This window comes from Acanthaster planci, linkage group LG05 (assembly GCF_054643075.1).
Source record: "Acanthaster planci isolate LZ-2023a linkage group LG05, COTS_SCS, whole genome shotgun sequence".
NCBI lineage: Eukaryota > Metazoa > Echinodermata > Asteroidea > Valvatida > Acanthasteridae > Acanthaster > Acanthaster planci.
Window position 1 is genome coordinate 1,607,605 of NC_141781.1, and position 25,940 is coordinate 1,633,544.

Here is a 25,940-nt window from a genome sequence, read left to right on the forward strand (position 1 = left end):
AGGTAATGAATATTTCAACAGCTTCCCCTCTCTCTTACTTCCATGTTTGTACCTACCTTTTCCCTCCATAAACCCAACTTCACAAAACAAGTTTCAAATGGAAAAGTTCTTCGGAGCTTTCACAAGCTTCTAGATCTCTTGCTATCATCACCACACACAAAAAAGATACGAGACGAGACAAGAGACACACACAAGGCACAGTTAAACATGATAACATAAAAACTTGTAAACATTGACACCTTTGGTTTCAATGCTCATATGTAACATAATCAATGTTACTATTTATTAATTCATTCATGGAAATTAAATAGATGAGAACTCATATCGTTCAGGTGCGGACAGTTTGGCAATAATTGTGAGGTGTTACAGCATGGTGCTTCATAATAACAGCTTCACATAAGCTCACATAACATAACACTTGTCGGATATTTAAAAGGACAAATGAATAAATAAGATCATGGTTATAAATATGACACCAGTCATGAAAGGAGCAGGGGATACATTAACATCAAAATTGCTTACAAGGAATGTTGGCACTCTGCGATTTGGTGGCTGTTTAATTTGTAAAAACACAGCATAAAGTAGGAGATGGGAGTAGTCTTTCATCCATCCACAGGTAAATATTGTTGTTTACATAAAGTTAACTAGTTAAAAAAAATTGACTGCCATTCGTAGCATGAAATGCACAATGTTGATGACTGCTGTGCTAGACAACACCATGAAATTTTGTCATCATTCAATCAGAACCGAAACGTTTTTTGCGCATGCAACTTGTATGGAAGGGAACAACTTGCCCACCATGAAAAAGTTTTGTCATGATCTCACAAGGCACTGAAATGTGTCAACGACGGGCTCTTGGAGTAATGGATATAGGATTGGCAACAATCTACATGGAGCAAAGCTACCAATCCTGAAACCTAGTCACAGTGGAGCTGGCTTTACGGTTTCATTTTTCTGGACTCTGGTGCCAGCTGAAATTTAAGCCTAAGCTTCAACTCAAGGCTTAAAAAGATTGAATTAAAATGACTCGTCTCTTACACAATTAAAATTAAGCTCCGATGTAAATTTCAAAAAAACTAAAGTTTTGCCACTCACAATTGAACCTGATGAAAAGGTTCATCAACTGAAAAGAACGATTTGCCGGCAAATATCTATGTTTAATACATCAAGTCAAGAGTCTATCATTAAAAAAACAGGACAGCTTCTCATTCAGTTATCAATGTCCAATACTGATGAGTAAAATTTCCATCCTAAACATAATGCAAAAGACTGTCCTTCAAATCTGAAGCCAACTTTGCATCTTGGGCACAAGTCATCCCTGCTAAATCTTTAAACTTCTTTCTGGTTGGTTTGAGATAACTCCAGTATCTAAAATGAGCTTTCAAAGCCAATACTACGCAGGCTCGTTGTGGGGGGGTGGGGTGGTCTAGCAAGCAGCTGACCCCCCATAGGCATAAAAATTATGTATTCTCACAACAGTATTGTCACCCCGAGCCAATGTATATGTATTTACGACTAGCAGAAACCTAGCCCTAGCTCTAGACACAACTCAGGCACAGCCTTTCTGGACCGACAATTTAAGACAGAGGGTCTTTGGCATGGGTAGACTTGGAGAAATCAGGTCCCCACCATCCATCTTGGTGTCATGTTCATCATCAGCCTCATCCTTGTCAAGAATTCAGTTATCAGAATTCAGAACCACTGGTGACTATGAAAACATCATATTGCCTAACCAATGCCAATATTTTAAAATATTCTCATGTGGCTCCAACAGTTAACGTTTGAAAGTGATTAAGGATGAAAGCAAAGCTGATTTTGGAGAAACATCCAAAGGGGGACACCTCCTTGGTAAACAATGACTCCTTGAGTGATAATGGTACATGTGAACCAGTGACGACACTCCCACTTCTAGACTGGTTCCCAAGCTTTCTTTGAAGTTCAACACATGATATCAAACAAGAGGAACCAGCCTACATGTAGCTCTCATTGGTACTGGTTGGTGAAATACCTTCTCTATACCACCTTAAGGCATGTATAACAACAAAGCCAGCCAAAACAGCAGCCAAATGGTAAACAACAGGAGTCAATTGAAGGGAACATTTAAAAATATACTCCTGGTTGATAATCCCCGATAATGCCCACTGTTTTACCCTCTGAAATCCTTGTTTATATATAGTATAACACAAATGTCTGGTCATATGCAACAATCAAAGGGCACTGCTGAAAACGGTGGAGAAAAAAAATCTTTTTTTGAGACCAAATTCTCCAGCCTCACTCCCAAGAAAAACTTTTGAGGGAGTGAAACAAGAAAATATTTCTTCAAATAACAATTACTTTTTTACATTTGGAAATGTTTACTCTCTATATATCTTTTCCAGGGAGTGAAGAAAGAAAATTTGGTCTCAAAATAAGCATTTTTGGAACCACTTGTAGCAGTGCATGTATACCAATGAGCCACTTCAGTAGTTCAACAAGGCAAGGTTAATAAAGCCCAATCAGGTTGAATATGTTCAGTGCCTGTGAGTGAAGATGGTTGCACTGACAGAATCCACGTTGTACATGCATGATAACAGGTGTGTGTTTGAATGACCACAGATGAGGTTCATTTTGAGCATGCATTATTGAAATACCAAAGTGGCTCATGGTTGTAGTTTTACACCATCTCAAATCATTACCAAGAGAAAAAAAATAGCGCCACAAGAATTTTCAATTCATATAAGAGCTCAATTAGCTATTGCCTTGCAGATTTTTATAGCTCAAGAAAGAAAAAAAAATTACAGCGTTTTACTGTGCTGCATGTAACCTTCCGGTCAATATACATTTTATCAACAGCAGCCAATAAGCAATTTAGATGATGTCATAGTCGATGCCCCTGACATACAAGGGCACACATATAGTTAATATGATTTGTTCCATAGTTTTTATATCTTATAATATAATCATATATCCATGATAGTTTGATACATTATTATGTAAGCAGTACATTTGTACACAGTCATAAACTATGACTAAATATGTTTGGAACTTGTGACACAAGAACCAGGCAATTTGTGACCCTGTTCGATTGCTTTGTAAAAAAAATACTTGAGACTGTTCATAAGGCCAAAATACACGAAGGTTCAGTGAATTGGAAATGAGGACAGAGGGACAGATTGTTCAAATTTCAATTGGATAAAAACCAAAGTTCAATTTCTCATGACTTAGTTGTAAATAAATTGTGACAAAAACTTGAACATCTATGAAATGTTTTTAAATATTGGACATTACAAAGTATTACATTAAGTAATGAGAATTTTTGCATACATGGGGGACTTTTCAGGGGAGGAAATACTGAAAACTTGAGAGAATTTAAACCAAAAAAATTACAAATTGGGGAAAATGTTTGGGACTTAAAATAAAGCACCATCAGAACTTTTTGTTGAATTCCAACAACTTCAGAGAGATGCCGGGAGGTGGTGGGGGAGAGGATTGTCAAAGATAAGGGACGCAGGCACAACTTATGGGAGACATCTTTGAAATCTCTCTCGTACTGATGCCAAGCTCACTAATAGTTTCAGTCTTGCCTTTGGCCTCATTATAGAGTTCCAATTTGGCCACATATCCAAGTCTAACTTTTGACATTCAAAATTCTTGATCTGTCAGCCAACACATTACCACTGCAAATTTGCTGTCTGGAGATTCAAGACATTAAAACTCAGGGAAGTAAGTCAATACATTTGTCTTTTGTTTAAAATACACCGAGTACCTTTGTCGTAGAAACCAGATACTTTGATTATTCTCTGAAACACTGGAGGCCATGTCTGATAACTTGAATTGTGACTCTTCAAAAAAATTTATACAGAGGGAAATCGAAGATCAAAGAGAAAAATAAGCAAATCTTCACCCAAAATACTTTCTCAAAAAAAAAAACTAGGATGGAATTTTAAAATCTTTTTACTGCTTTAGGCTTGTTTTGACACAAAAAATGACAACAATTTGCATATCATTCAAATCCCAATTCAGTATTAACAAAAAGTGAACCCAAAATCAATGTTTAATATTTGACACTGTTAAACATGTCAGGCGCAAAAAAAAGGAAAAAATCTACTATTTGAGGGTTCGTGCTCTTTTGAACTTTTTAATATGTCAAAATTTTTGTTTGTATTTTAAACTGAAGGAAATTCAAAGTTATGAAAATTACAAATAAAACGATAACACACCTTTTTTCATTGGAAGACATGAATAAGACTTAGTTCTTATAAATAAGATTTTTAAAATAATTTTTTGAGTAATTTTTCAGTTTTTAAGTATGCATTTTGGATTTTTCTGTTTTTTTCTTTCTTTTTAAAACTTATTTTCTTTAAGTATTTTGACTTCTTGCATGTCTGTTGTTTCAAAACAAAAAGCTAAACAAAAGTACCATTACTGAAAGAAAAACCACCTCCGACAAGACAATGATGTGATAAATCCAATTCAGTTAAATGCAATTCCTAAACAACATAAATCAAACAAAGTTCACTTATTGTGACGAGAATAGGAATTTTTAAAAACTTTTCATTGATAACTTTCAACATACAAAGTAAAGTAAAATCTAGTTGTGCATTCTGCATTAACTAGACCCCATGATCACGTCCCCCCCCCCAAAAAAGGTCATACAAATTACAGACATGGTCTCCAGATGCTGCACAGCTTCAGATGGTTTTAAAAACCCAATTTTATAGACAAACCGGGGGAGATACCACAACTACAACAGTATCAAACTTGCTCTCCAAGGTTTTTAGTGATTTAAGCCCAGGTGTGAAGCAACTGTTCACCACCTGTCAAAGAGTGCCGTGTTGCCACAGTAACAACTTCTATCCCCTAGTTATTGAATTAGTCTGTAGTTCATAGAAGTCTTCCGAACCTAACACTTTCAGTCCCTATGAGTGGCATATCTAGTAAAGGGATGAGGGAGAACTAACTTTAATAAGGCCGTCAGAGTGAACTGGCTATGGCTAGGAATAACGCACATCTCTACGGAAAGGGGCTTCAGTCGCTAGCCACAGGCTTTCATAGGGGTACGTGTTATGGTATACCAGGTCCAAGCCACAACTTTAAAGGTGCCTTTCCATACATATACGTATTTTGGGTGGCGTTGCGTGGACGATGCATACATGCGTTTCACTTTCAAGGAAAGATGTCGAAATCACCCGTATGTGGAAAGGTACCTTTAGTCATCTAACTCTCCAAGATGCCATTTGTTTTTGACGGGTGACTGCCTTTCCAGTGTCTCGCGCCAGTGACCCTGTTCACTCTTTGAACCAGCACAAACCAAACACTGTGCAGCTACCTAACGGCACGTTTGAGTCAACAGGGACATTAAGTCTCTTGTTGCTGAAGTTAGCTAAGATCTTCAGCCCAAACCAACAAAAGACAAGATGATGGGTTCTGGCAGGCATGAAGTGATACTGTTTAGATCAAATGTTCAAGTCTTTTAAAAAGCTTCAATTTGAAACCTTGCAACCAGGCTTCTCATGAGCCCCCAACCAAACCTAAAATCCAAAGATTCCTGTCACCCTACATCACAACAGGTTTCTCAGGAACTCACATCAATCTTCAAAAGCAGGCACTCCAGAAAACCAATGCGCATTTGAACTTTCAAGGGGATTGAAGTTCCCATGCAAAGTAATGAGCGTTAGACTTTAATTCCTCAATCCTACAAAACCCTTCAAAGTCTGTTAGATTTGAAAGAATTATTACAGATTAGGGCAGGATGAAATCTGTAGAGGTTTAACCCCCTCAATCCCAGACAGGATATACCACTCTGATCTCCTTTACGATAAAGGGCACTGACCGTAGTGTAAAAATACATCTCCCTATTATGCATATGTCAGTAGTGAAGCTGGTCTGCATTCAGTTTCTTAGAAAGGAATACTGTCTTCAGGCCTGGTTTCTATATGGCCATGTCTCATTGTCTGGTGCTATCATAGGCTGCGATCAGTCCCTTGATGTGACCTAGCTTGTTGTGGAGTTCCCTCCGCCGAGCCTCCTTCTTCTGGTACTCCTACAAGAGATGCAAGGAAGGTGAAGTTATAAAAACATATCAAAACAAATATCGAAATAGTGGTATCAAATTAGGTAGGGGAGAATATGCAGATTTCCCCATTAGGTTGACTTGTCACAAAATACCAAGACTTTGGATAAACTGACAATGCTCATTGCATCATTTTTGACATCTAACTGTCACATTTCCCAAGAAATTGTTTGCAGGATTAAAAAGTTACTAACTAAGCAATATGTAAAAAAAAGAGGTTAAAGGTCAAGACTGACATACATATATAACAATGCACAGGTAATATTCTTGGAAAGCAAAATTATCTAAATACAAAAAAGTTTTGCTACTTCAGTTACAGAATTCCTGCTCTAACCCTCTGAGGTTGTTAAAATCGAGGACCCCACTCAGTAACTACACGCAACAGGTTAACGATCCCCAAGGCTAAACAGCATCGACATTCTATACCTTCCAGCCATTGCAGGATCCAACAGTGAGGCACTGTTCAATGGGACTAGCTCTCACTGTCTTGTGATTGGCAGTTTGTAATGGTCAAATACAGCAAAGCCCTCGTTACTGATGGGTCAGGGTTGTGGTAAGCACAATAATAACAGGGACTAGAATTTGAGTTTATTTACCGCTTTAATTTTTTCATATTCCTCGATGACTTTCTTCTTGATGTGGCGGTACTCTTCGCTGTCTTCAGGTGCTCGGTGAAGCTGGTTTTTTAACTTGGTAAACTTCCGATTGACATCTTCGACGTAGGCATGCATCTTCTTATATTCTACATACTCCGTGTTGAATATGTCCTTATAGTGTTGTTTCTGTTCGTGGGAGGTGATCGTCATGAATTTACTGTACAAGTGTAAAGAACAGAAAAAGCAGAAATGAGACAAATCTATAATCGGTACATGGGAGATAAATGCTCTGCCAGCCCATGCCAGACATGCAACTTGGAGGGCAAAAAACCCCAAGGAAATTCTATTTCAACGTCAAGCACAATACTGTCGTTGAGACCAACTCAAGTCATCGAGTCACATGCCATGTCACAAGCAGATCCAATGAACAGTGACCAATACACTCCTTTGTCATTGTCAAGTTACATGTGTCACTGTGACTTACATGCGTCACTGTGACTTACATGTGGGACCGGTCTTGTGACTTGACCTCTGTAGGGACTTGTGATGGACTCGACTACAACACCGGCCCCACACGAGTCCTTTTTAAATAATTATTCTTGCATCACTAAGAGACTAAATTATGGGTATCAATGCCATACATTTCCCATGACACTCTTCAATCTGTTGTGTCCAAAACAAGCATTGCTGGCTTAGGCTAAGACTGATCACTACAGTATGCTTATGAACAAAAAGAAGCCATAGCCAAAATACCACCCACAAAGACATCAAAGTTGGCAGCCTGCAAAGGACATTGTGATGCAAATTTATAATCTGCAGCTGTATGTGAAACTTATTCGAAAATCAAAAATGAAAACCATATTATTATAACCATTAGCAACAAATTATCTCTGTAATCAAATTAAATATCCTTTCTATCATCCCTAATCACTTCCTGGACACTAAAATCACTTCAGATTGTAACTCACTTTAGATAATCCGGCCCGCTTGATGTTGAAGACACGTCACTGGGCGGTGACTGCTTCCCAACCACAACTTTACTTTTGGTTTCCATCACTGGTTCCCGGCACTTGGGGTAATCCTTCTCGTCAGGTTTACCAGCCCGACAGTAGTCTGGCGACTGTTTGGTCGTGCTGGTGACGTCGTCTTTGGAAGGCGGGGAATGTGAGGATGTGGTCCTGTCGGGGGTGGGACTTAGTTTTTTAGTGTTGTGGGCGATTCGAGTCTTTTTCGGCGGTTTGTAATCAACAACATCTGGCAAGAGAGGTCTTTTATGCTGCAAACAAAACAAATTTCTTGTTTAGTCCTTGCTCAAATCGGTGGTGGGCATTTGGATTGCACATGGAGTGTCACTCTACAAACACGTTTGTGAGATTTGTGAGAAGATTTACTTAAAGCCCTTCAACGATGATGGAAACACCCAAAGAAAAGCCAATAACTCTCAGAAATGTCAATGGCTGCAACTGGAAAACTAGCGATGCTGAAAGTGGGTACTTTTGAATACATTTGACAAATACTACTTAATAATCCATACCCTCTTAGAAAAAACAAACCAACCAAACGTTGATGTGGAATTGACAAAACGGTCAAGAAACAACTTACTCAAGCAGGTAGTCCATCTTTGTTACAGACACTCAACAATAGTTTATGGAGCAACAAAAGAGGACAAACCCATTTTCTCATTTTTTGTAAGTAGATTTTTGGGATTTTGGACTTTGCGTAAAGTATTTTCAAAAATGCAATTTTCCGCTAACAAAAATTTGAATGTAACTTTAAGAAGTCCTCAGGCACTTCAAAAGTGGACAACTAGAAACTTCAAATTTCCACGAGCAAAATTTATTTGATGCTCCAAAAGAGGACAACCCCATTTTCGTTTTTTTTTTAAGTTGCACCACCCCTTTTCATAAAACCCATTTTTCTGCTAGCAGAAATTTGGATTTTACTTTGACGACAGCGGGGTGGTCCAAAAGTGGACAAGTTGAAAACTGGAATGACCGTAGTGCTCCCTACGTTCAGAATGGAACGGTCTTGGGAAGATGGGCAGCCAACATTAACGGTAGAGGGCCAATGGTCTGACGGATGGCGTCAAAGCTCAGAAAAGAACATGTGAATGACTCCTATTGAGAAACTTGCAAATAGGAGAGGGGCCACCCAAGCCTGACAGTCCTTTATGGTATACTGCAAACTTTTGACTTCCCAGCGCACCGTGTACATGTAATTAGAATGACAGTGGCAGCTTGCTGTCAGGAATTTCCATTTTAAATAAATGAGCACACGGTAAAATTTCCTCTAAACGATGCTAGCTGTAATAAACCAGTGTGTCCATGTCCAGTAGTATAATGAAATTTGTTGTGGAACGATAAAAGGTTGGAATTGAAAAAGTCCTGTCAACAGAAGAAGCTAAGTGCTGTTCAATCAAGTGAAAGAGAAAGTAAAATGGTAAACATTAAAATGCAACTTGAACTTGCTGAATTATTTTAGACATCCCACAAATTCCAAAACACGCATTCAGCCAATAATTCCAATTACAGAAAGGATAGCCACGAAGAAAATTAATCTTTCAGACAGTACACCAGTCGGTCACTGATATGACGTCAGAGATTTAATTTAATAGTTATCATTCAAATCTTTGTTCAAGTGTGGGCAGTTACAGTGGAGGTCTGGGTCATTAATATGAAGACAAATGATTCAAAGTGACAACGATTGAGATATTAATGCAATGAATACACAAACGTGCAAGTGACTGCCCAGAGCAGTCATCAGATACAGGTACTGTGAAAAGCTAAAAATGGCAGGACTACAAGTTAACAATAAGGTTTTTCAATTGGTTCATCACAGCGTTTTCAATTACAATTTTCTATTTCTGGTTCAAAGATTTTTCAGCCTTTCTCTAGCGTCTTCTGAAGGGAAAGCTTTATTTTGACAAGTGGTTTGGGATTAATCAAATACAAAAATGTAACTAAATAATCAATACATAAATCAATTATCGAGTAACTAAACAATAATTTACAGCCCTATAACACAAAGGAGTTCTTTGCAAGAAGATAATGGAGCTCACTAGCTGACATGTCAAGTGTCAAGCAAAGAGTCTACTGCTCCAGAGTGCTTTTATTCTTCTTACCGATATCGTGGCTTTGAATTTATTGGCAGCAGTCCGAACAGGATCAGATTTAGAGACAGGTCTCTTCTGGGCGACATCTTTAGACGACATCGTGGAGCTGAGCTTAGCTGATGCTGATCTCGCCGAGGATGAGGAAGATGACAGTGAAACGGATGGAGTGGAATTGGTGAAGGAGGAATGTTCTTTCTGATTGGAACTTCTCAGATTTCTGGGGGAAAAGCAAAACACAAGCTGGTGTTAGAAGCTGAATGTGCCCGCCAAATTTGGAAAATTCAGAGGTGTACATGTATGTCGAGCAAAACACTTGTGTGCGTGGTCCCTAAAACTATAAACATCTGGGAGTCAACAAGGAGGCTGACATACCAGGTTTCCCAGACTGAAGCAGGTTACTGTCATGCTAATCTCCTAACAAAAAAAATGCATTATCCTGATTTGGACAAGCTGTGCACATGTTCCAAACATTTGCTATTCTTAGATGATTAGTGTTTCATAACAAAAAAATTGAAAGTGTGTTTTGGAAAAGGCTGAATCTGAGTGATTTCATGACCACTATGGAAATATTTCCTTTAAGGACTAGGCTTTCTTTACAAGTGTAATTGTTTGCCAGTTAGCAGACGCACTGTTTCATTCCAAATTGAATGCATTGGAGGATATAAGATTTGGCCAGCACAGACTCCAAACGGAGAGTGTTAGAGGGTATATCAGATGATAAACAGGAGCACTCATTTGCTTATCAGAGCTGCAGAGGGTTTTTGTGGTCTAGGAATTTCTCAGAGTGAATGGTAATGATCAAATCTACTATAATGCAACAGACACTGAGGGTCCATGGGATAAACACTGCACATTTCCTGATGACAAAATACTTCTACATCTTGGTGGGAGTGGCTGTGTAACGGTTACGGAAAGACGATTTTGAATTCTGGAACAGAGTAGGAGTAATTAACCCCTTCACGCTGGGAGCCGGCTATACCCGCTTGGAGAAAAGTCTAATCGCTGGGAGACGGCTATAGCCGCTTGGAGAAAAGTCTAATTGCTGGGAGACGGCTATAGCCGCTTGGAGAAAAGTCTAATTGCCGGGAGACGGCAATAGCCGCTTGGAGAAAAGTCTAATTGCTGGGAGACGGCTATAGACGCTTGGAGAAAAGTCTAATTGCCGGGAGACGGCAATAGCCGCTTGGAGAAAAGTCTAATTGCCGGGAGACGGCTATAGCCGCTTGGAGAAAAGTCTAATTGCTGGGAGACGGCTACAGCCGCTTGGAGAAAAGTCTAATTGCTGGGAGACGGCTATAGCCGCTTGGAGAAAAGTCTAATTGCTGGGAGACGGCTATAGCCGCTTGGAGAAAAGTCTAATTGCTGGGAGACGGCTATAGCCGCTTGGAGAAAAGTCTAATTGCTGGGAGACGGCTATAGCCGCTTGGAGAAAAGTCTAATTGCTGGGAGACGGCTATAGCCGCTTGGAGAAAAGTCTAATTGCTGGGAGACGGCTATAGCCGCTTGGAGAAAAGTCTAATTGCTGGGAGACGGCTATAGCCGCACCTGGAGAAAAGTCTAATTGCTGGGAGACGGCTATAGCCGCTTGGAGAAAAGTCTAATTGCTGGGAGACGGCTATAGCCGCTTGGAGAAAAGTCTAATTGCTGGGAGACGGCTATAGCCGCTTGGAGAAAAGTCTAATTGCTGGGAGACGGCTATAGCCGCTTGGAGAAAAGTCTAATTGCTGGGAGACGGCTATAGCTGCTTGGAGAAAAGTCTAATTGCCGGGAGACGGCTACAGCCGCTTGGAGAAAAGTCTAATTGCTGGGAGACGGCTATAGACGCTTGGAGAAAAGTCTAATTGCCGGGAGACGGCAATAGCCGCTTGGAGAAAAGTCTAATTGCTGGGAGACGGCTATAGACGCTTGGAGAAAAGTCTAATTGCCGGGAGACGGCAATAGCCACTTGGAGAAAAGTCTAATTGCTGGGAGACGGCTATAGACGCTTGGAGAAAAGTCTAATTGCCGGGAGACGGCTACAGCCGCTTGGAGAAAAGTCTAATTGCTGGGAGACGGCTATAGCCGCTTGGAGAAAAGTCTAATTGCTGGGAGACGGCTACAGCCGCTTGGAGAAAAGTCTAATTGCTGGGAGACGGCTATAGCCGCTTGGAGAAAAGTCTAATTGCTGGGAGACGGCTACAGCCGCTTGGAGAAAAGTCTAATTGCTGGGAGCCGGCTACAGCCGCTTGGAGAAAAGTCTAATTGCTGGGAGACGGCTATAGACGCGCCTGGAGAAAGGTCTAAATAGACCATGTGAACTTAGCAGGCGCTGCACGCTCCGCTGTGGTCGAGCGTCATTGGGTAGTTAGCGTCGTCGCGTGGGCAAGGCAATACCCCAGCTTGAATCACTGCCACATAGAACCAGGCTGCGTGCAGTGTAAGACCCATCAAACTTGGCAGACAAGGCCCGGTGGCCAAGCTAGTTGTCTGTGGTTGCCGTTAGCAAAATTAGGTAATAAATCCCGGCCAGATGTGGTAAAAAAATCCTGCCATCAAGGGGTTAACACAATTCCACTTATCCAACACGAGAACACTCCGATCAATGTGCACATCATTACTGGAAATGGTCAACACTGCATGACTCCGTAAGGCAAAAAAAAAAAAATAAATAGTCGGTCTCTGGTCAGTGCGCGCGTCAATTTTGAACATGCGCTTCAATTTTTTTTTCATAGGTTTCAAAACAGCGCCCTCTATTTCTGCACCGCCTAAATGTTTGCCAGTAGACTGATTCCCGGCCACAAGTTCGCAAGTCGGAAGGGCAATTTGTTCAAGGATATTTGTGGGTAGCTTGTATCGAGTGATAGATCCGTTACAACTGCGTAATGTTAATGTCGAACACAAACTGTACAGTAGGTTACAAAGTTGCAGCCAGCTGATTAACAACAATGGCGGCATGACGTGCGATGTGCTACTACTGGCCTTTGCTCTTTGATTAAATATGCCACTCATTTCCGTGTCTGTTGCCAGTCTTAAAAAGCAAACCCCATCCGCCCCTAAAAAAAACCCAAAACAAAAAACAAAAACAATGCATCACCGAATTCATTCTGGAACTTTGGTCTGACCAGAGACCGAGTCTTTTTTTTTTTTTGGCCTAACATAGCAAGCATGCATGTCTCAACACCATCATATCATTCCATATCTTCACAATCAACTCTAGAAACTTTCTATTCCTGTCATGATGCGGGGTGCCTCACTCATTCAAAACTTTCTTCGGCTCACCAGCTAACACCTATCTCACCCTCATCTTCAAAGCAATCTCGTAGGTAAAAAGTCACATGGCTGCCAATATCAACCTGTAAGTTTGAATCGGACCTCATGTGGCGGGAGAGGGGGCATTGTATTGTGACCTGCTCCTGTTGAGAGGGCAGTCAAGATGACTTGCCTTAATAACTGCCTATCTGCATCATTATACAACGGCCAGTCTTCCTGGATCTCGCTGTACAAGTGTTTGTGCAGCATGTAGGCATTATCCCGCGATAACGTCGCAACCTGAAAACAACAAAGCACAACGACCAAAATGACCCTTTGTGGAATGGTGTGAACAGAGACGTAAGAAACTAATGAACGAGCACGTTGACTATCCAAAAATGAAGTGGGGCAAGGTCTGTATGCTGCATTTGTAATTTAACAATTATATTTAGATTCATATCCATCATATCATACTCTTTTGAATAATGGCACAACGCTGATACTATGAGGTGGAGTCTGGGATTAAAGTCTGCGAGTAACTGCGTCTGCAAACTCTGATGATTTCACATCAACATGTGAAGCAATGTGAAATTCCATTTCAATTCCTAAACAAAGGAAACTCATCGGCAAGTGAATGTATTTTTCCAATTGTTCTCTGGCAAATAAATTATCATGTTATTGTAACCATACAGCTACATTTCTGAAGAACCTTATTTAACTTCAGCTTAAAATGTTTACCACTAACAGATGCCGTGCAAGCACATATGTGTGTATACTCATCAAACAGTGCAAACCCACTTTTCTGCAACACTTTACTTGCAGCACAGACTGGTGATGCAACCCATAAGAGCAGCCATGCACTGCCATGACTGTGCCTTTTTGAAAAACCACACTGACTTATTGTATGCAAGTGTGACCTGTGGTACCAGTGTGCAATTGTGGAAATATTCAAATGAAGAGGATTCCACATCGTGGAAAAAAATCCACAATGAGCAGGTCCCGAATTGGTCTAAATACTGTCTCGTTCTCTAACGTTCAGCCAGTGATTGGCCAGATCGACCTCTTGACTCACGACAGGGGTCAACTCAACCCTAACAGTCCTAAATCCTCCAATTTCAATATGATTTTGACATACACCCTAGGGGGTTAGGGTTCATTTAAATACTGACCTGTGATAAGATACTACTAAGTTGGTTCTTGTCCTTCATCACAATGCCATCCTTTTGTAGCCTCAGGATGAGTTCAGGTTTCTTGTACGGTCTCAATGCTAAGAGATGGATCACACGGTCTCTGCAATCGAGACAAAGAATACTGAGTTAGTTCCTTCGCTAAAGAGAGTGTCATCAGTTTCTACAGCAAAAATATCTACCATTCTAAACACTTGTATTAAACTACAATGGCCCTTGACCCTTGTACAATCTCAATTACAACCGAACCTTTTTTCAGGTTTTCCTTTGCAATAAACTTCACAATCTTAGGCACTGGTAAGCAGGTCATGCTTTTGAGTCACACCTGAGTTCTGCCTGACCAAGCGAGTAATTTTTCTCGTGAGCCGTTCAACAGCCGCACGGCACATTTGTTGGAACCTTCAACACCTACATGTAGAAACCTGACACACTGACAACCTTGCAGTTAAGGTTAACCCTCCTTTGGTTTTACAGCACAAATGTGCCCAAATGCCCACAGTCACTGGTGAGCACGTATTTTCTATATGGAACTCAAACATGCACAGGTTCAGTGTGTACACAGTAGGTTGTCAGCACAAAATCACCCAGGGTCTTTTGTGCAGTCCTCTTCACTACATTTGGTTTACTGCACAATTATACACATGAAACAGTGAAGCACAGTTCTTGGGCAGCACAAAAGTGCAATCTGATATTCCTGTGAAGGACTGTTGGTGCAGTGCACAACACAACACAGCTGTGCTTCTTTGTGGAGTTTACCAAGTGACCCAAAGAGTGACTTCAGCATAGGAGGGTTAAGATACCATTTCAGGACAAAACCTATTGAGCAGTTTATTTATTTTCTGATCTTTACCCAGGGTTATCCATTTACCCGAAGATGGTCTTCTACGAGGCCATGCAAACATTATTATAAAACATATTATATTAAAAAAACCTAAATTAAATTAAATTTAAAAAAGTAATTATACAGAAAGTAAAACAGTTCAACTTTAGTAATCAGTTCCTTCATCTATCAGTAAACCCCCAACCCCTTTAAGAGAAGACAAATATGGACTGTCTGTCACTTTATACACAGCCCTTTATATCTCATAACTGAATGCGTCAGCAAATCTGTGCCTACGGCTTAAAGTCAGTGACTTAGCAACAGCATGCAGCCACTGCCACAGTTAAAAAATCACTTGAGGCTGACCGTACCTGAACGACCTATTGGGTGCAGTCGGTTTACTAGTCGGAGCCCCTTTTGATGTGACATGTGATACTCTACTGGAGGCAGGCTGGGTCCCATTACTCCTGCTTATTGCACTTGATGTGTTGGTTGGTTTACAGTGGCTGAGCTGGCTGGGGCGTGGTAAGTGGACCGACTTGTGGGTGGGCAGGCTGGGATGCTTGGTGATTCGTTTGATCTTACGAGTGGCTTTCAGCTCTTTTTGGCTCACCTCTTTAGTGCTGAAAAAGAATAAGATATCCTCCCAAATAGTCATGAAATCAAAACGTAAAAGAGCCATAAACTCTTAGAATGTGGTTACAAAGAGTTGAAATAACCCGTCAAGATTTATGAAGGGGAGGGCAGGAATATTCAAGACACACAGATGGTTTCACAAGCGTCATTCTTCAGACAAAACAAGCAAGTCAGTTGATGCCTTGAAGGGATAGAGGCCAAAACTCTCCTGCTATACGCCTCAAGTTGAAAGTGTAACCTCACTGGCGAAGAAGAGATAGACTAGTTGGAAGGTTTTCAATCTCAACACAAGACCATTTATTCAAACAGAAGCCCGACAAGTACGCCCAGCGCATCCCACCCTCCCCCCAAATATTCTTACCTGATTTTCTTCATTTCTTCGTCGGCAAGTTTCATTTTCTCCTGAGTGGTCTGGTAGACGTCGTCTGTGGCAGAGATAATCACCTTGGTCTGTATGCGGCTGATGGAGTCCAGATGAGGTTCCCCCTTGCTGCAAAAAAGAACAGCGAAGAGAAGCAACAGGTGAAAACTGGTGTGTTTCAGGTGTAAATGCATGCTTGTATCTGAAGTCCACTTGTCTGGCCTTCGAGAAAGATTCTGCTAGGATAAAAACATTACAATGTAGGTGCTATATCTGTTACGGTCCAGTAAGAAAATATGGTGAGGCTTTTGACAAAATGGGCTAAGATTGTTACCTTGGAAACTAGACAATGTGTCTTAGAGCTGCAGACTATTTTACTCTCTTTGTTCTACGCAGCCATCAGTGGAAAAAATTGAATTGAAAAGGGTGAAAAAATACCATGTTGCCCACACTTCACTGAGGCAAAGCACTTCCAAACTCCGAACAGACTAAAACGAGATTCTTCCACATCTTTCAAAACCCACAAAGACATTAATTTCACACACTCACAAATCTAAAGTCACGCCAGAGTTGCTAAATAACATGGAATTGCACATGAATCGAAGTTTGTTTTCTTGAACCCCCATAAATGATACATGTAGACTGTTGACAATTTCATTCCCATAAATACCTCTATGAAAAATAACTGTAGATAAGAATACAGCAGGGCAATTGCAGGTGTCTCTTTTTACTGACAAGAATTTGTGTGTACTCAGCTGGAGAGTCACACATAATTTATATTTAATGGATACACCATGAAGTTTCCTTTCGATTTAGAGCAACTATTTTCCTTCTGTCTGCACAGAAAATTTGCCTGACATAATTTGACTGGAAAAAGCAATTTTGAAGCATTATTTTGTGAAGTGCATTTACAACATCTCACAATGAGAAGTTTCAGCACAGTGATTCCAATGTAATGGGGCGTCACAATTCTCTGCAGTGCCAGAGGAGAACCGATCTTGAACAGAATGATCTTGAACTCATCTGGGTTGAGGAGAAGACACGGAAGAGAGATCGATGTCTACTAGGCATCTTCTACCGACCTCCCAACAGCGAAAGCCAACCACTGGCAGATCTTGGGACTGTCTTATGAGCATCTCTCCGGAATATAGTAACAATATGGACATTTGTACCAATTGACGGAAAACCAAAAACGTGGTGGAGAGTACAGATGACTTCAAAAATACAGACTTCAGATGGCACTGGTTATCAAAATATGATACTGGTACTTTCCCCATGTGCTCTACAATCATGCTCCACATCTGCTGAGGGTAATATTATCTTTCTGCATCACTGAACACATTCTCACAAATATGACAGTGAAAACATCCCAGTGAAAGTGACTGTAACAAAAACCATCTGTGGACATTCTGTTGCTATGCATAATCACGAGGCTTTTTAGGAAATGCCAAAAAGTAAGGACAGGAAATGAAAAAAAAAAAAAACGAGTTAATCTGGAATTCTACTACATGTAGAGCACTGAAAGTGAAACTCTGGGTAGGAGTTCCATTGGCTTGGGCAAAAGAATGTGTTCCAGCCAGCAACAAGTGTCTACAATGTATATTTAATGTGAAGAGTACCTCTTTGACAAAAGAAGGACGTACCTCTGTCATTGAATACAATGTACCAGACATGTTTTTACTGCTGTGCTTTGTCAAAGACCTTTTAACCCCTTCTCGGTGGAAATTTCTTTCCGAAAGCCGACTCCAAGAATTCCAGTCTCGCTTGGCTACAAAGGCCACCTGCTAAACTGCAAATTCTCGGTTTGTGGCCCAGCGTGCTCTGCACGCGTTGAATTACACGGTGAAAAGGCTGATTGTTCGGTGGCATGCGGCTCTACTCAAGCTTCCACATTCCCGTTGCCTCTTTTCAAAGTGGGGGATATTGTGAAGCAGGTAATTATGACGCAAAATCTGTCTTTTCATTTCTTGGCTACACACAAAGACCAATTACCATATACACAAGAGCCAGGGTCTGCCTTCTTTCACTGTGTTTGCTCGAGCGTGGGTCTAGAAAAAAAGCTGAAAAGTAGGCTGAGATCTCAATTTTTACGGCGGCTATAGCCGCCTCCCGGTACGAAGGGGTTAAAAGTGTGCCTGGATGCACATGAAAGATTTATGCCAAGGTAGAACCATGGACCTACATTCTAGCAGGTGAAGCAGGTCAACCACTCATTCTAACTCCATCTATAAAGGCAATCTTGTTGGGAATGTTCCATCGTTCACTGTGTGAGACTCCAATGACCCATTCTCTGAATTTCCACTTTCCCACATCACCAAAGCTCATGTGAAGCACTACTTACTGCGGCCTACCATTTTATAATCCTGCCATTTCCTCTTTTTAAAGCCGTGTCCAAAATGAGCTTCCAGGCCTACGGCTAGGTCTATAGTCGGCACATCTCTGCATATTTCCAATGGAGTGAAGACTGAGACCTAGCTCTAGACAACAGATTTGGATGCAGCTTTAATCCTCCAGGTGGATTTGGCAGGATCTAGAAGGGCTGGAGTTATTCTCACCTGTTGGTGAACTGCTGTATGCATTCATAGCTGCTTCCTGACGGTTCTGGCAGTGGCTGAACCACAAACTTGAAATCTTGAAATCCATCCTTCCCATCTGGTATTGTAATGATCTAGGAGATGCCAGAAAAAAAAATAATCAAATAAAAACCATAAATTTCTCACAGCACATGTGGTAGTGTGCGGGTACTTTGCAAGCCTTGGAAAATCACCAGAGCAAGGACGCTGAGTACGAGTCAGTTTAAAAACAGAATGTGAGAACTGCACAATTTCAATGATAATTTGGTTCATATTGTTCTTGAATAGTAGATGTACATATGGGTGAATTACATGCATTCAGCTACCGGTATAGCAGTCCCAAATCCTCCAACTTCAATATGATTTTACATACACCCTGGGGTTTAGGGTTAAACATTATCAAACTATTCCTGTGAACATATGGCTTTCATGATAGTTGAGAATAATAATTACATTGCCCATGATCCTTCAACTGTGGAAGAGGATTTGAACAAAGTAGGTGCATATGTGCTATACAAGTGCATGGCAGTATGCATGTATGTGTACATGTACATGGACTTGCACCAGCCAACCATGCTGACAATCTTTGTACCAGACGTCACCTAATACAAAGAATGTAGGATGGCAGAAGTAACACGCATGCATAGAGAGACACTGGTAATGTAGGGTCAAACTTGGCTGGGACACAACACACCGAGTGGTTTATTCATCAAAAGTACCGGTACATTCACTAGAAAAAGGAAAACTGCATGCAAAGTTTTCCTTTTTGGGGGTTGATGTCAAAGGTCAGACTAAGAGAGATAATTTACATACATGTATGTATCTTATATCAAGTCGGCTTCCCTTTTACCACTGGTCAAATTTTGTAAAGGTTCAGTGATTCAAAATCTCAATTTAACCCTGACACCCCGTGTCACTCCGGGGAGTGGGTGGAGACGGAAGAATCTGGGGAGTGGGTGGAGACGGAAGAATCCAGGGAGTGGGTGGAGACAGAAGAATCTGGGGAGTGGGTGGAGACAGAAGAATCTGGGGAGTGGGTGGAGACAGAAGAATCCAGGGAGTGGGTGGAGACAGAAGAATCCGGGGAGTGGGTGGAGACAGAAGAATCTGGGGAGTGGGTGGAGACGGAAGAATCCAGGGAGTGGGTGGAGACAGAAGAATCCGGGGAGTGGGTGGAGACAGAAGAATCCGGGGAGTGGGTGGAGACGGAAGAATCCAGGGAGTGGGTGGAAACAGAAGAATCCGGGGAGTGGGTGGAGACAGAAGAATCCGGGGAGTGGGTGGAGACGGAAGAATCCAGGGAGTGGGTGGAAACAGAAGAATCCGGGGAGTGGGTGGAGACAGAAGAATCCGGGGAGTGGGTGGAGACGGAAGAATCCAGGGAGTGGGTGGAAACAGAAGAATCCGGGGAGTGGGTGGAGACAGAAGAATCCGGGGAGTGGGTGGAGACAGAAGAATCCGGGGAGTGGGTGGAGACGGAAGAATCCGGGGAGTGGGTGGAGACAGAAGAATCCGGGGAGTGGGTGGAGACAGAAGAATCCGGGAGTGGGTGGAGACAGAAGAATCCGGGGAATGGGTGGAGACAGAAGAATCCGGGGAGTGGGTGGAGACAGAAGAATCCAGGGAGTGGGTGGATACAGAAGAATCCGGGGAGTGGGTGGAGACAGAAGAATCCGGGAGTGGGTGGAGACAGAAGAATCCGGGGAATGGGTGGAGACAGAAGAATCCGGGGAGTGGGTGGAGACAGAAGAATCCAGGGAGTGGGTGGATACAGAAGAATCCAGGGAGTGGGTGGAGACAGAAGAATCCGGGGAGTGGGTGGAGACAGAAGAATCTGGGGAGTGGGTGGAGACAGAAGAATCCGGGGAGTGGGTGGAGACGGAAGAATCCGGGGAGTGGGTGGAGACAGAAGAATCCGGGGAGTGGGTGGAGACAGAAGAATCCGGGGAGTGGGTGGAGACAGAAGAATCCGGGGAGTGGGTGGAGACAGAAGAATCCAGGGAGTGGGTGGAGACAGAAGAATCCGGGGAGTGGGTGGAGACAGAAGAATCCGGGGAGTGGGTGGAGACAGAAGAATCCGGGGGGTGGGTGGAGACAGAAGAATCCGGGGAGTGGGTGGAGACAGAAGAATCCGGGGAGTGGGTGGAGACAGAAGAATCCGGGGAGTGGGTGGAGACAGAAGAATCCGGGGAATGGGTGGAGACAGAAGAATCCGGGGAGTGGGTGGAGACAGAAGAATCCGGGGAGTGGGTGGAGACAGAAGAATCCGGGGAGTGGGTGGAGACAGAAGAATCTGGGGAGTGGGTGGAGACAGAAGAATCTGGGGAGTTGGTGGAGACAGAAGAATCCAGGGAGTGGGTGGAGACAGAAGAATCCGGGGAGTGGGTGGAGACAGAAGAATCTGGGGAGTGGGTGGAGACAGAAGAATCTGGGGAGTGGGTGGAGACAGAAGATTCCAGGGAAAGCTTAAGAATTCAAACAAGCACGCACTGTTGCAGTCCTTCCTCCAAACTCCTGCCAAGTAATTGTCTTCACATTTTTTTAGATGTCTCCGAATTTCATGATGAGAAGCTAAAGTGGAGATGATTTAGTACAAAGTGAGTCTGCTGAAGAAAACACCCTAGTTCATAATTTATGTTTGCTGCTGGCAAGTTGAATGCTTGTGACTGCTGAGTCAGGCTAATGCGTCATATCTCCTATCATCAGTTCTGGGCTACAACCTCCAGGGATCAAATAAAAGTGGGACAAAATGACAAACCCTACCCCTCCCCCCTTCTGCAAAGGAAACAATAGGTAAGCGCTGAATCATTCAACAAGACTTCAAACCTGCATAAAATGGCTGTCCCCAGGGCAGTGCACATTTGCCTGGAAGGAAGTTCAGGTTTCTGGAGAGCTGGATCAGTGTACAAGGGAAATCCAACTGGGAAAGTACACTGTACATGGGTACTTAGGCCAAACAAAATAAATGTGCTTCTGCTTACCCTCCCAAACCTAGCAAATTGCAACGACCCTAAATCTTTTCACTGAAAAAAAAATAAAAAATACACTACCAACCTCGTCCTAATTTTTATACACAAAGCTTTGCAATTGTTTTAGATTTTTACGTTTTTTTGGTTTGAAAATTGATGTTTTTCTCACAAGTTAATTTTGTAGATAAAGGCATGATTTTGTAGATAAAATGATACTACCCACCTTCAGCAACTATTTTTTCCCAACATAACAGGAAGCACAACTATTTGTTGGTTTGGCTTTATGAAACTCTTTGGATAGCCAAATATGATCAGTTGCAATTTCCCTGAAAATGGCCTCCTCACATGCAGAGAAGACCCATAATGACGGCAAGGCCAACTTTTTAAAAATTTTATTAGATTTCAGAAATAGCACAATATCTGTCATGTCTGTTGGATCAAAGGGCAGAGTAAGTATAAAAAGCTAAGAATGTTTTTTTTATTGTAATTTTAAAATTATATTAACCCTAGCTGCCCAGAACCTGCCATACTCCAACAGCAGGTTTTGTGAGGTTTTGGCAGGTTTGGTACCGTACCTGAGGAACTTGTTGTTGAATTTTGTGAGACTTGGGATGAAAGGCCCAGGGAGATGGTGTTGGATTCTGTGTGAGTTGGGACACACACGGGTCACTGTGTGCTGTGTCTGGCTTGCTGTACCAATTGTTGGACTATGCTTGATTTTGTCAGGTTTGGTACTGTTCAGTGCAAGTCATCCTATACTGCACAGACCCATCCATACCATATCACTCAAACTCCAACGGGCTCATTCTGTTGGAGTTTATCAGGTTTGGTACACTAACCTGCATGTACAAGTACATAGACAAGTACATGAACCTGTTGGATTTTGTGAGGTTCAGTATGCTTTCTAGTGCAGGAGCCTAGGGGGTTAGGGTTAATTAAAGCACGAAATTATTGGCTGTACTTTTTACAGATGAGACCAGCAATGGTCAACCCCTTTTTCATAGCATACACTGCATGTTTGTTTTATTTGCAGTTTTGTCATTATACAATAAATGTAATTTTTTTTGATAGCAACATACATCAAGTAGCTAGGATTTTACTACTGGGAGGGGGCCACAAAGGAACACCAGCCTCTTATGGGGGGCACCAGCCTCTTATGGGGGCACCAGTTTTCTGTAGTGTGGTTTTTGGGGCAAGCTTTTGTTAGCCTTGTTCAACATCCATTCATCCATTTTTTTCAAGGGGGAGTGGCACCGGGAATTTTTCTTGAGGGGGGAGGTCCCCCATGGCTACACCCCTGCTCTTGGATAATACTTACATGTTTTATTCAAGAGAATAAGAACAATTGGGATTCTAGTGATTCAAATGGGATCAGGGTATCATCTGGGATTGAAATACAGTATTTGCTTGTCCCTTTCCATCAAAGATTAAAAACGGCCAGTCCACTCCAAGCAAATGTTTGAAAATACATGTAGCACCCCTCGATGCTGTGTACATGTACATGTATATGGATCTGACATATTTTCCTGACAATGCTTAACAGTGCAGATGTCCCGACCACTTGAATCAATGCTTAGGATCTGCAGGCCATCCATACATGTACATGTACCACTACAGTACACATACATGTACTGTACCAATGTACATGTACATACATGTACATGTATTTAGGTTCATTAGGACCTGATTGTTATGTTATTGTTACTTTCAAGTGGCAATGAGAAACTACATATTGAGGGTGCCAAGTTCAATCTGAATCTGCTTCTCACCCTGACATCAGGTCACTCTAAAAGCTATTACAAGAATCCTATCCTTGCCCATCTTGGGGGAGGGGTCAGGGGTCAAAACAGTACTTTGAATCTTATGTAGCAGTGGATGATGCAATCACAGACTTACGTTCGAATTGCACATAAGGACAGGAAATTCTAACATCTAATCAAGATTTTCCATTTTTAAGATTGCAGAAACACACAACTCATGGACTTACCCCTTTTCTTCCTTTGAATAAAATAGTTGGTGTGTCCTTTATGTAGCCCTGCAACAAAGGAAAAGAGAAAAAACATTAATATTCAAACATTTCTCAAAGACGTCATGGTTACAACCAAAATAGCACTGAGTATCCAACCCAATGCTACAGTACTCATTCATTGCCCATTGTCACTGTGAACATCAGTATTTCAAAATTTCAACCGTTAATTATAGCTTCTGGCAACTAGATTTCTCTTACACGTAGGTCACTTTGTTGTCAAAATTGATTGCACAACAAGTCAGTTTGGCAAACCAATTTTCTTAACTTTACAAAACCTTGAACAGAAAAACCTTACAAACCCATGAGGGAAAAATACAATTCTTGAGTTCCACTTGTACACATGAAGACAAATGACAGCAAATTTTAAGAACTACCAGTATGTACATGAACCACTCTTTAAACTCTTCCATAAAATTACATGTTATTAACCGATTTGAGCCACTGCTTTTTCCATTTTCATTTGTGGGCCGAGCTGATGTTTACATTAGGTTAATTTTTCATTTATTTGGATCTAAATGAAAAAGGTGTACTGATAATGTAAAACCTCACAGCACGAAAATTATTTACAAATGAATCATGAAAAATAACTATTGGAATAAATGTGCGTGTACGGATACTTTTCCTGAACTGCACAGGAAATTCTGATCGAGAGTTGATGTATACTGAACAAAGGGGAATTCTAAATGTAGCTCTTGTTCATAAAATGGTTTTCGTAAACCAGAAGATAAACACTGAAGATATTCATTTTCCATGAAGTTTTACTTTTCATGCAGAAAGTGGCTACATGTGGTAATACCAAAAGATTCCATTCAAAGAAACTGTCTCGGTTTTGCTCTTGACGTCCGGATAGAGAAGGCCTCTTTTCTCTGCCAGTGGCCCAATTTGTAAACCCAATTGTGGGGGCTTCATAAAGCACCTTTTGATCAGTGGCAGTGTCAGCTGTCAGGAAGACATCTTGTGGTTTCGAATCCCTGCCATCAATACTTTGAATCTGTAAAGGGTTGACTGCTACATGTACTAGGGGGTGAAAGACACCTTTGCATGGGATGCATTTTATGCTAACACAATAAAAAAAACCTTCAGAAGATATAATGTACAACTGCCAATGACATTCATGTCATAAATATTCCAGAGCATTTTGGGTGCCAGCAAATTTTTCACTTTTCGGGCATTTGCATGTCAATAAGAAAAAAAAACAAAAACAAACAATTCTAGGATACAACACACATTTTTCTAACACAAATAATCTATTATGGTTAACTTTGATTGTTAACCCAACCCTACATAACACTACAAATTACTACTTGTAGTAAAATGTAGTACTGAGTGCTGTCGCTTGTAAGAGGACATGACTTTATTGTTCTGTGAAGCCATAAGATACAATAGATAAGACAATGTACTATACAGTGCTGTGGCACTATGAATGCATGGCTTTATTGTTCTCTGTAGAGGTAACAATGGAAGTAACCTAGCCAGAAGTAGTAATCTGTAGTGTTAGGTCCTTCAGGCTCAGACTACTACTTAGTATTTTGTAGTAATGTGTAGTGTAAGCCAAACAACATGCTCAGCGGTTAGGGTTAATTAATAAAGCTTAACAAGTGCAATGACTGTGTACAAAAAAGCTCTCTTTTTATACAAAGTGACAAAATACGTATAGGCCTACATGTACAGTATGTGTACATGTGGTTTATGTGACAAGACTTCCACAATGTTGCATACAGGGAACGAGATTAAGCCACATGTTCCACAATCGTAAATTTCCTTTTTTTATTCTTTGGATGTAAACGTATGATTTGGCAACATGTCACATGTACATATAATTTATAAAACAAGTACTGAATAGCCTACGTGTACATATGGTATTCAGGCTAAAAAAAATTTAATTGAAAATGTGTTACAATGTACATACAGGATACTCCACAATGACAGAATATTTTATTAGAAAGGACAAAATATCCAGGTCCCTCCATCAAATACCTGTGACACACCAGCAATTATTGAACATTTCATCAAATTCACTCATGCACATCAATTCGATTTTTTTTTTCACTTCAAAATGACATGTACTAATCACCGGTAAAACATAACCCAATAAAGGCAAATTAAAGAAGTTTGGCATGCTAAAGGTGCATGCTCACTCACATGCACATGAACAGTACATGTAGGCACGTCCAGACACGTGTACAATGACGTCTCACCAATTCCCCCATATGGTTGCTCTTGGAACTTTGGAATTCTTGACATGCTCATGATAGAACACATGCACATCGGGTCACAAAGTAAATATTCATGAGTAATCAACACTTGCAAGGAAGTACAGGTGTACCAGTATCACATGTCCACACACACATACATGTGTCAGTGCATGTACATGTAC

General features: G+C 41.3%; 1 protein-coding gene across 1 annotated transcript in view; it reads right to left on the bottom strand.

The window, feature by feature from the left end:
• Nucleotides 1–240: 240 nt before the first annotated feature.
• LOC110985864 (RNA polymerase II elongation factor ELL-like) overlaps nt 241–25,940 on the bottom strand; it is a 28,866-nt gene continuing 3,166 nt past the window's right edge. The window contains exons 2-11 of the mRNA XM_022247291.2: nt 23,522–23,569; nt 18,548–18,660; nt 15,993–16,121; nt 15,367–15,618; nt 14,158–14,278; nt 13,182–13,288; nt 9,770–9,977; nt 7,617–7,924; nt 6,649–6,865; nt 241–6,022 (exon numbers count right to left, since the gene is read on the bottom strand). Coding sequence (XP_022102983.2) covers nt 5,927–6,022; nt 6,649–6,865; nt 7,617–7,924; nt 9,770–9,977; nt 13,182–13,288; nt 14,158–14,278; nt 15,367–15,618; nt 15,993–16,121; nt 18,548–18,660; nt 23,522–23,569 — 1,599 coding nt within the window. The 3' untranslated portion in view covers nt 241–5,926. The remainder of the gene's footprint in view (nt 6,023–6,648; nt 6,866–7,616; nt 7,925–9,769; nt 9,978–13,181; nt 13,289–14,157; nt 14,279–15,366; nt 15,619–15,992; nt 16,122–18,547; nt 18,661–23,521; nt 23,570–25,940) is intronic.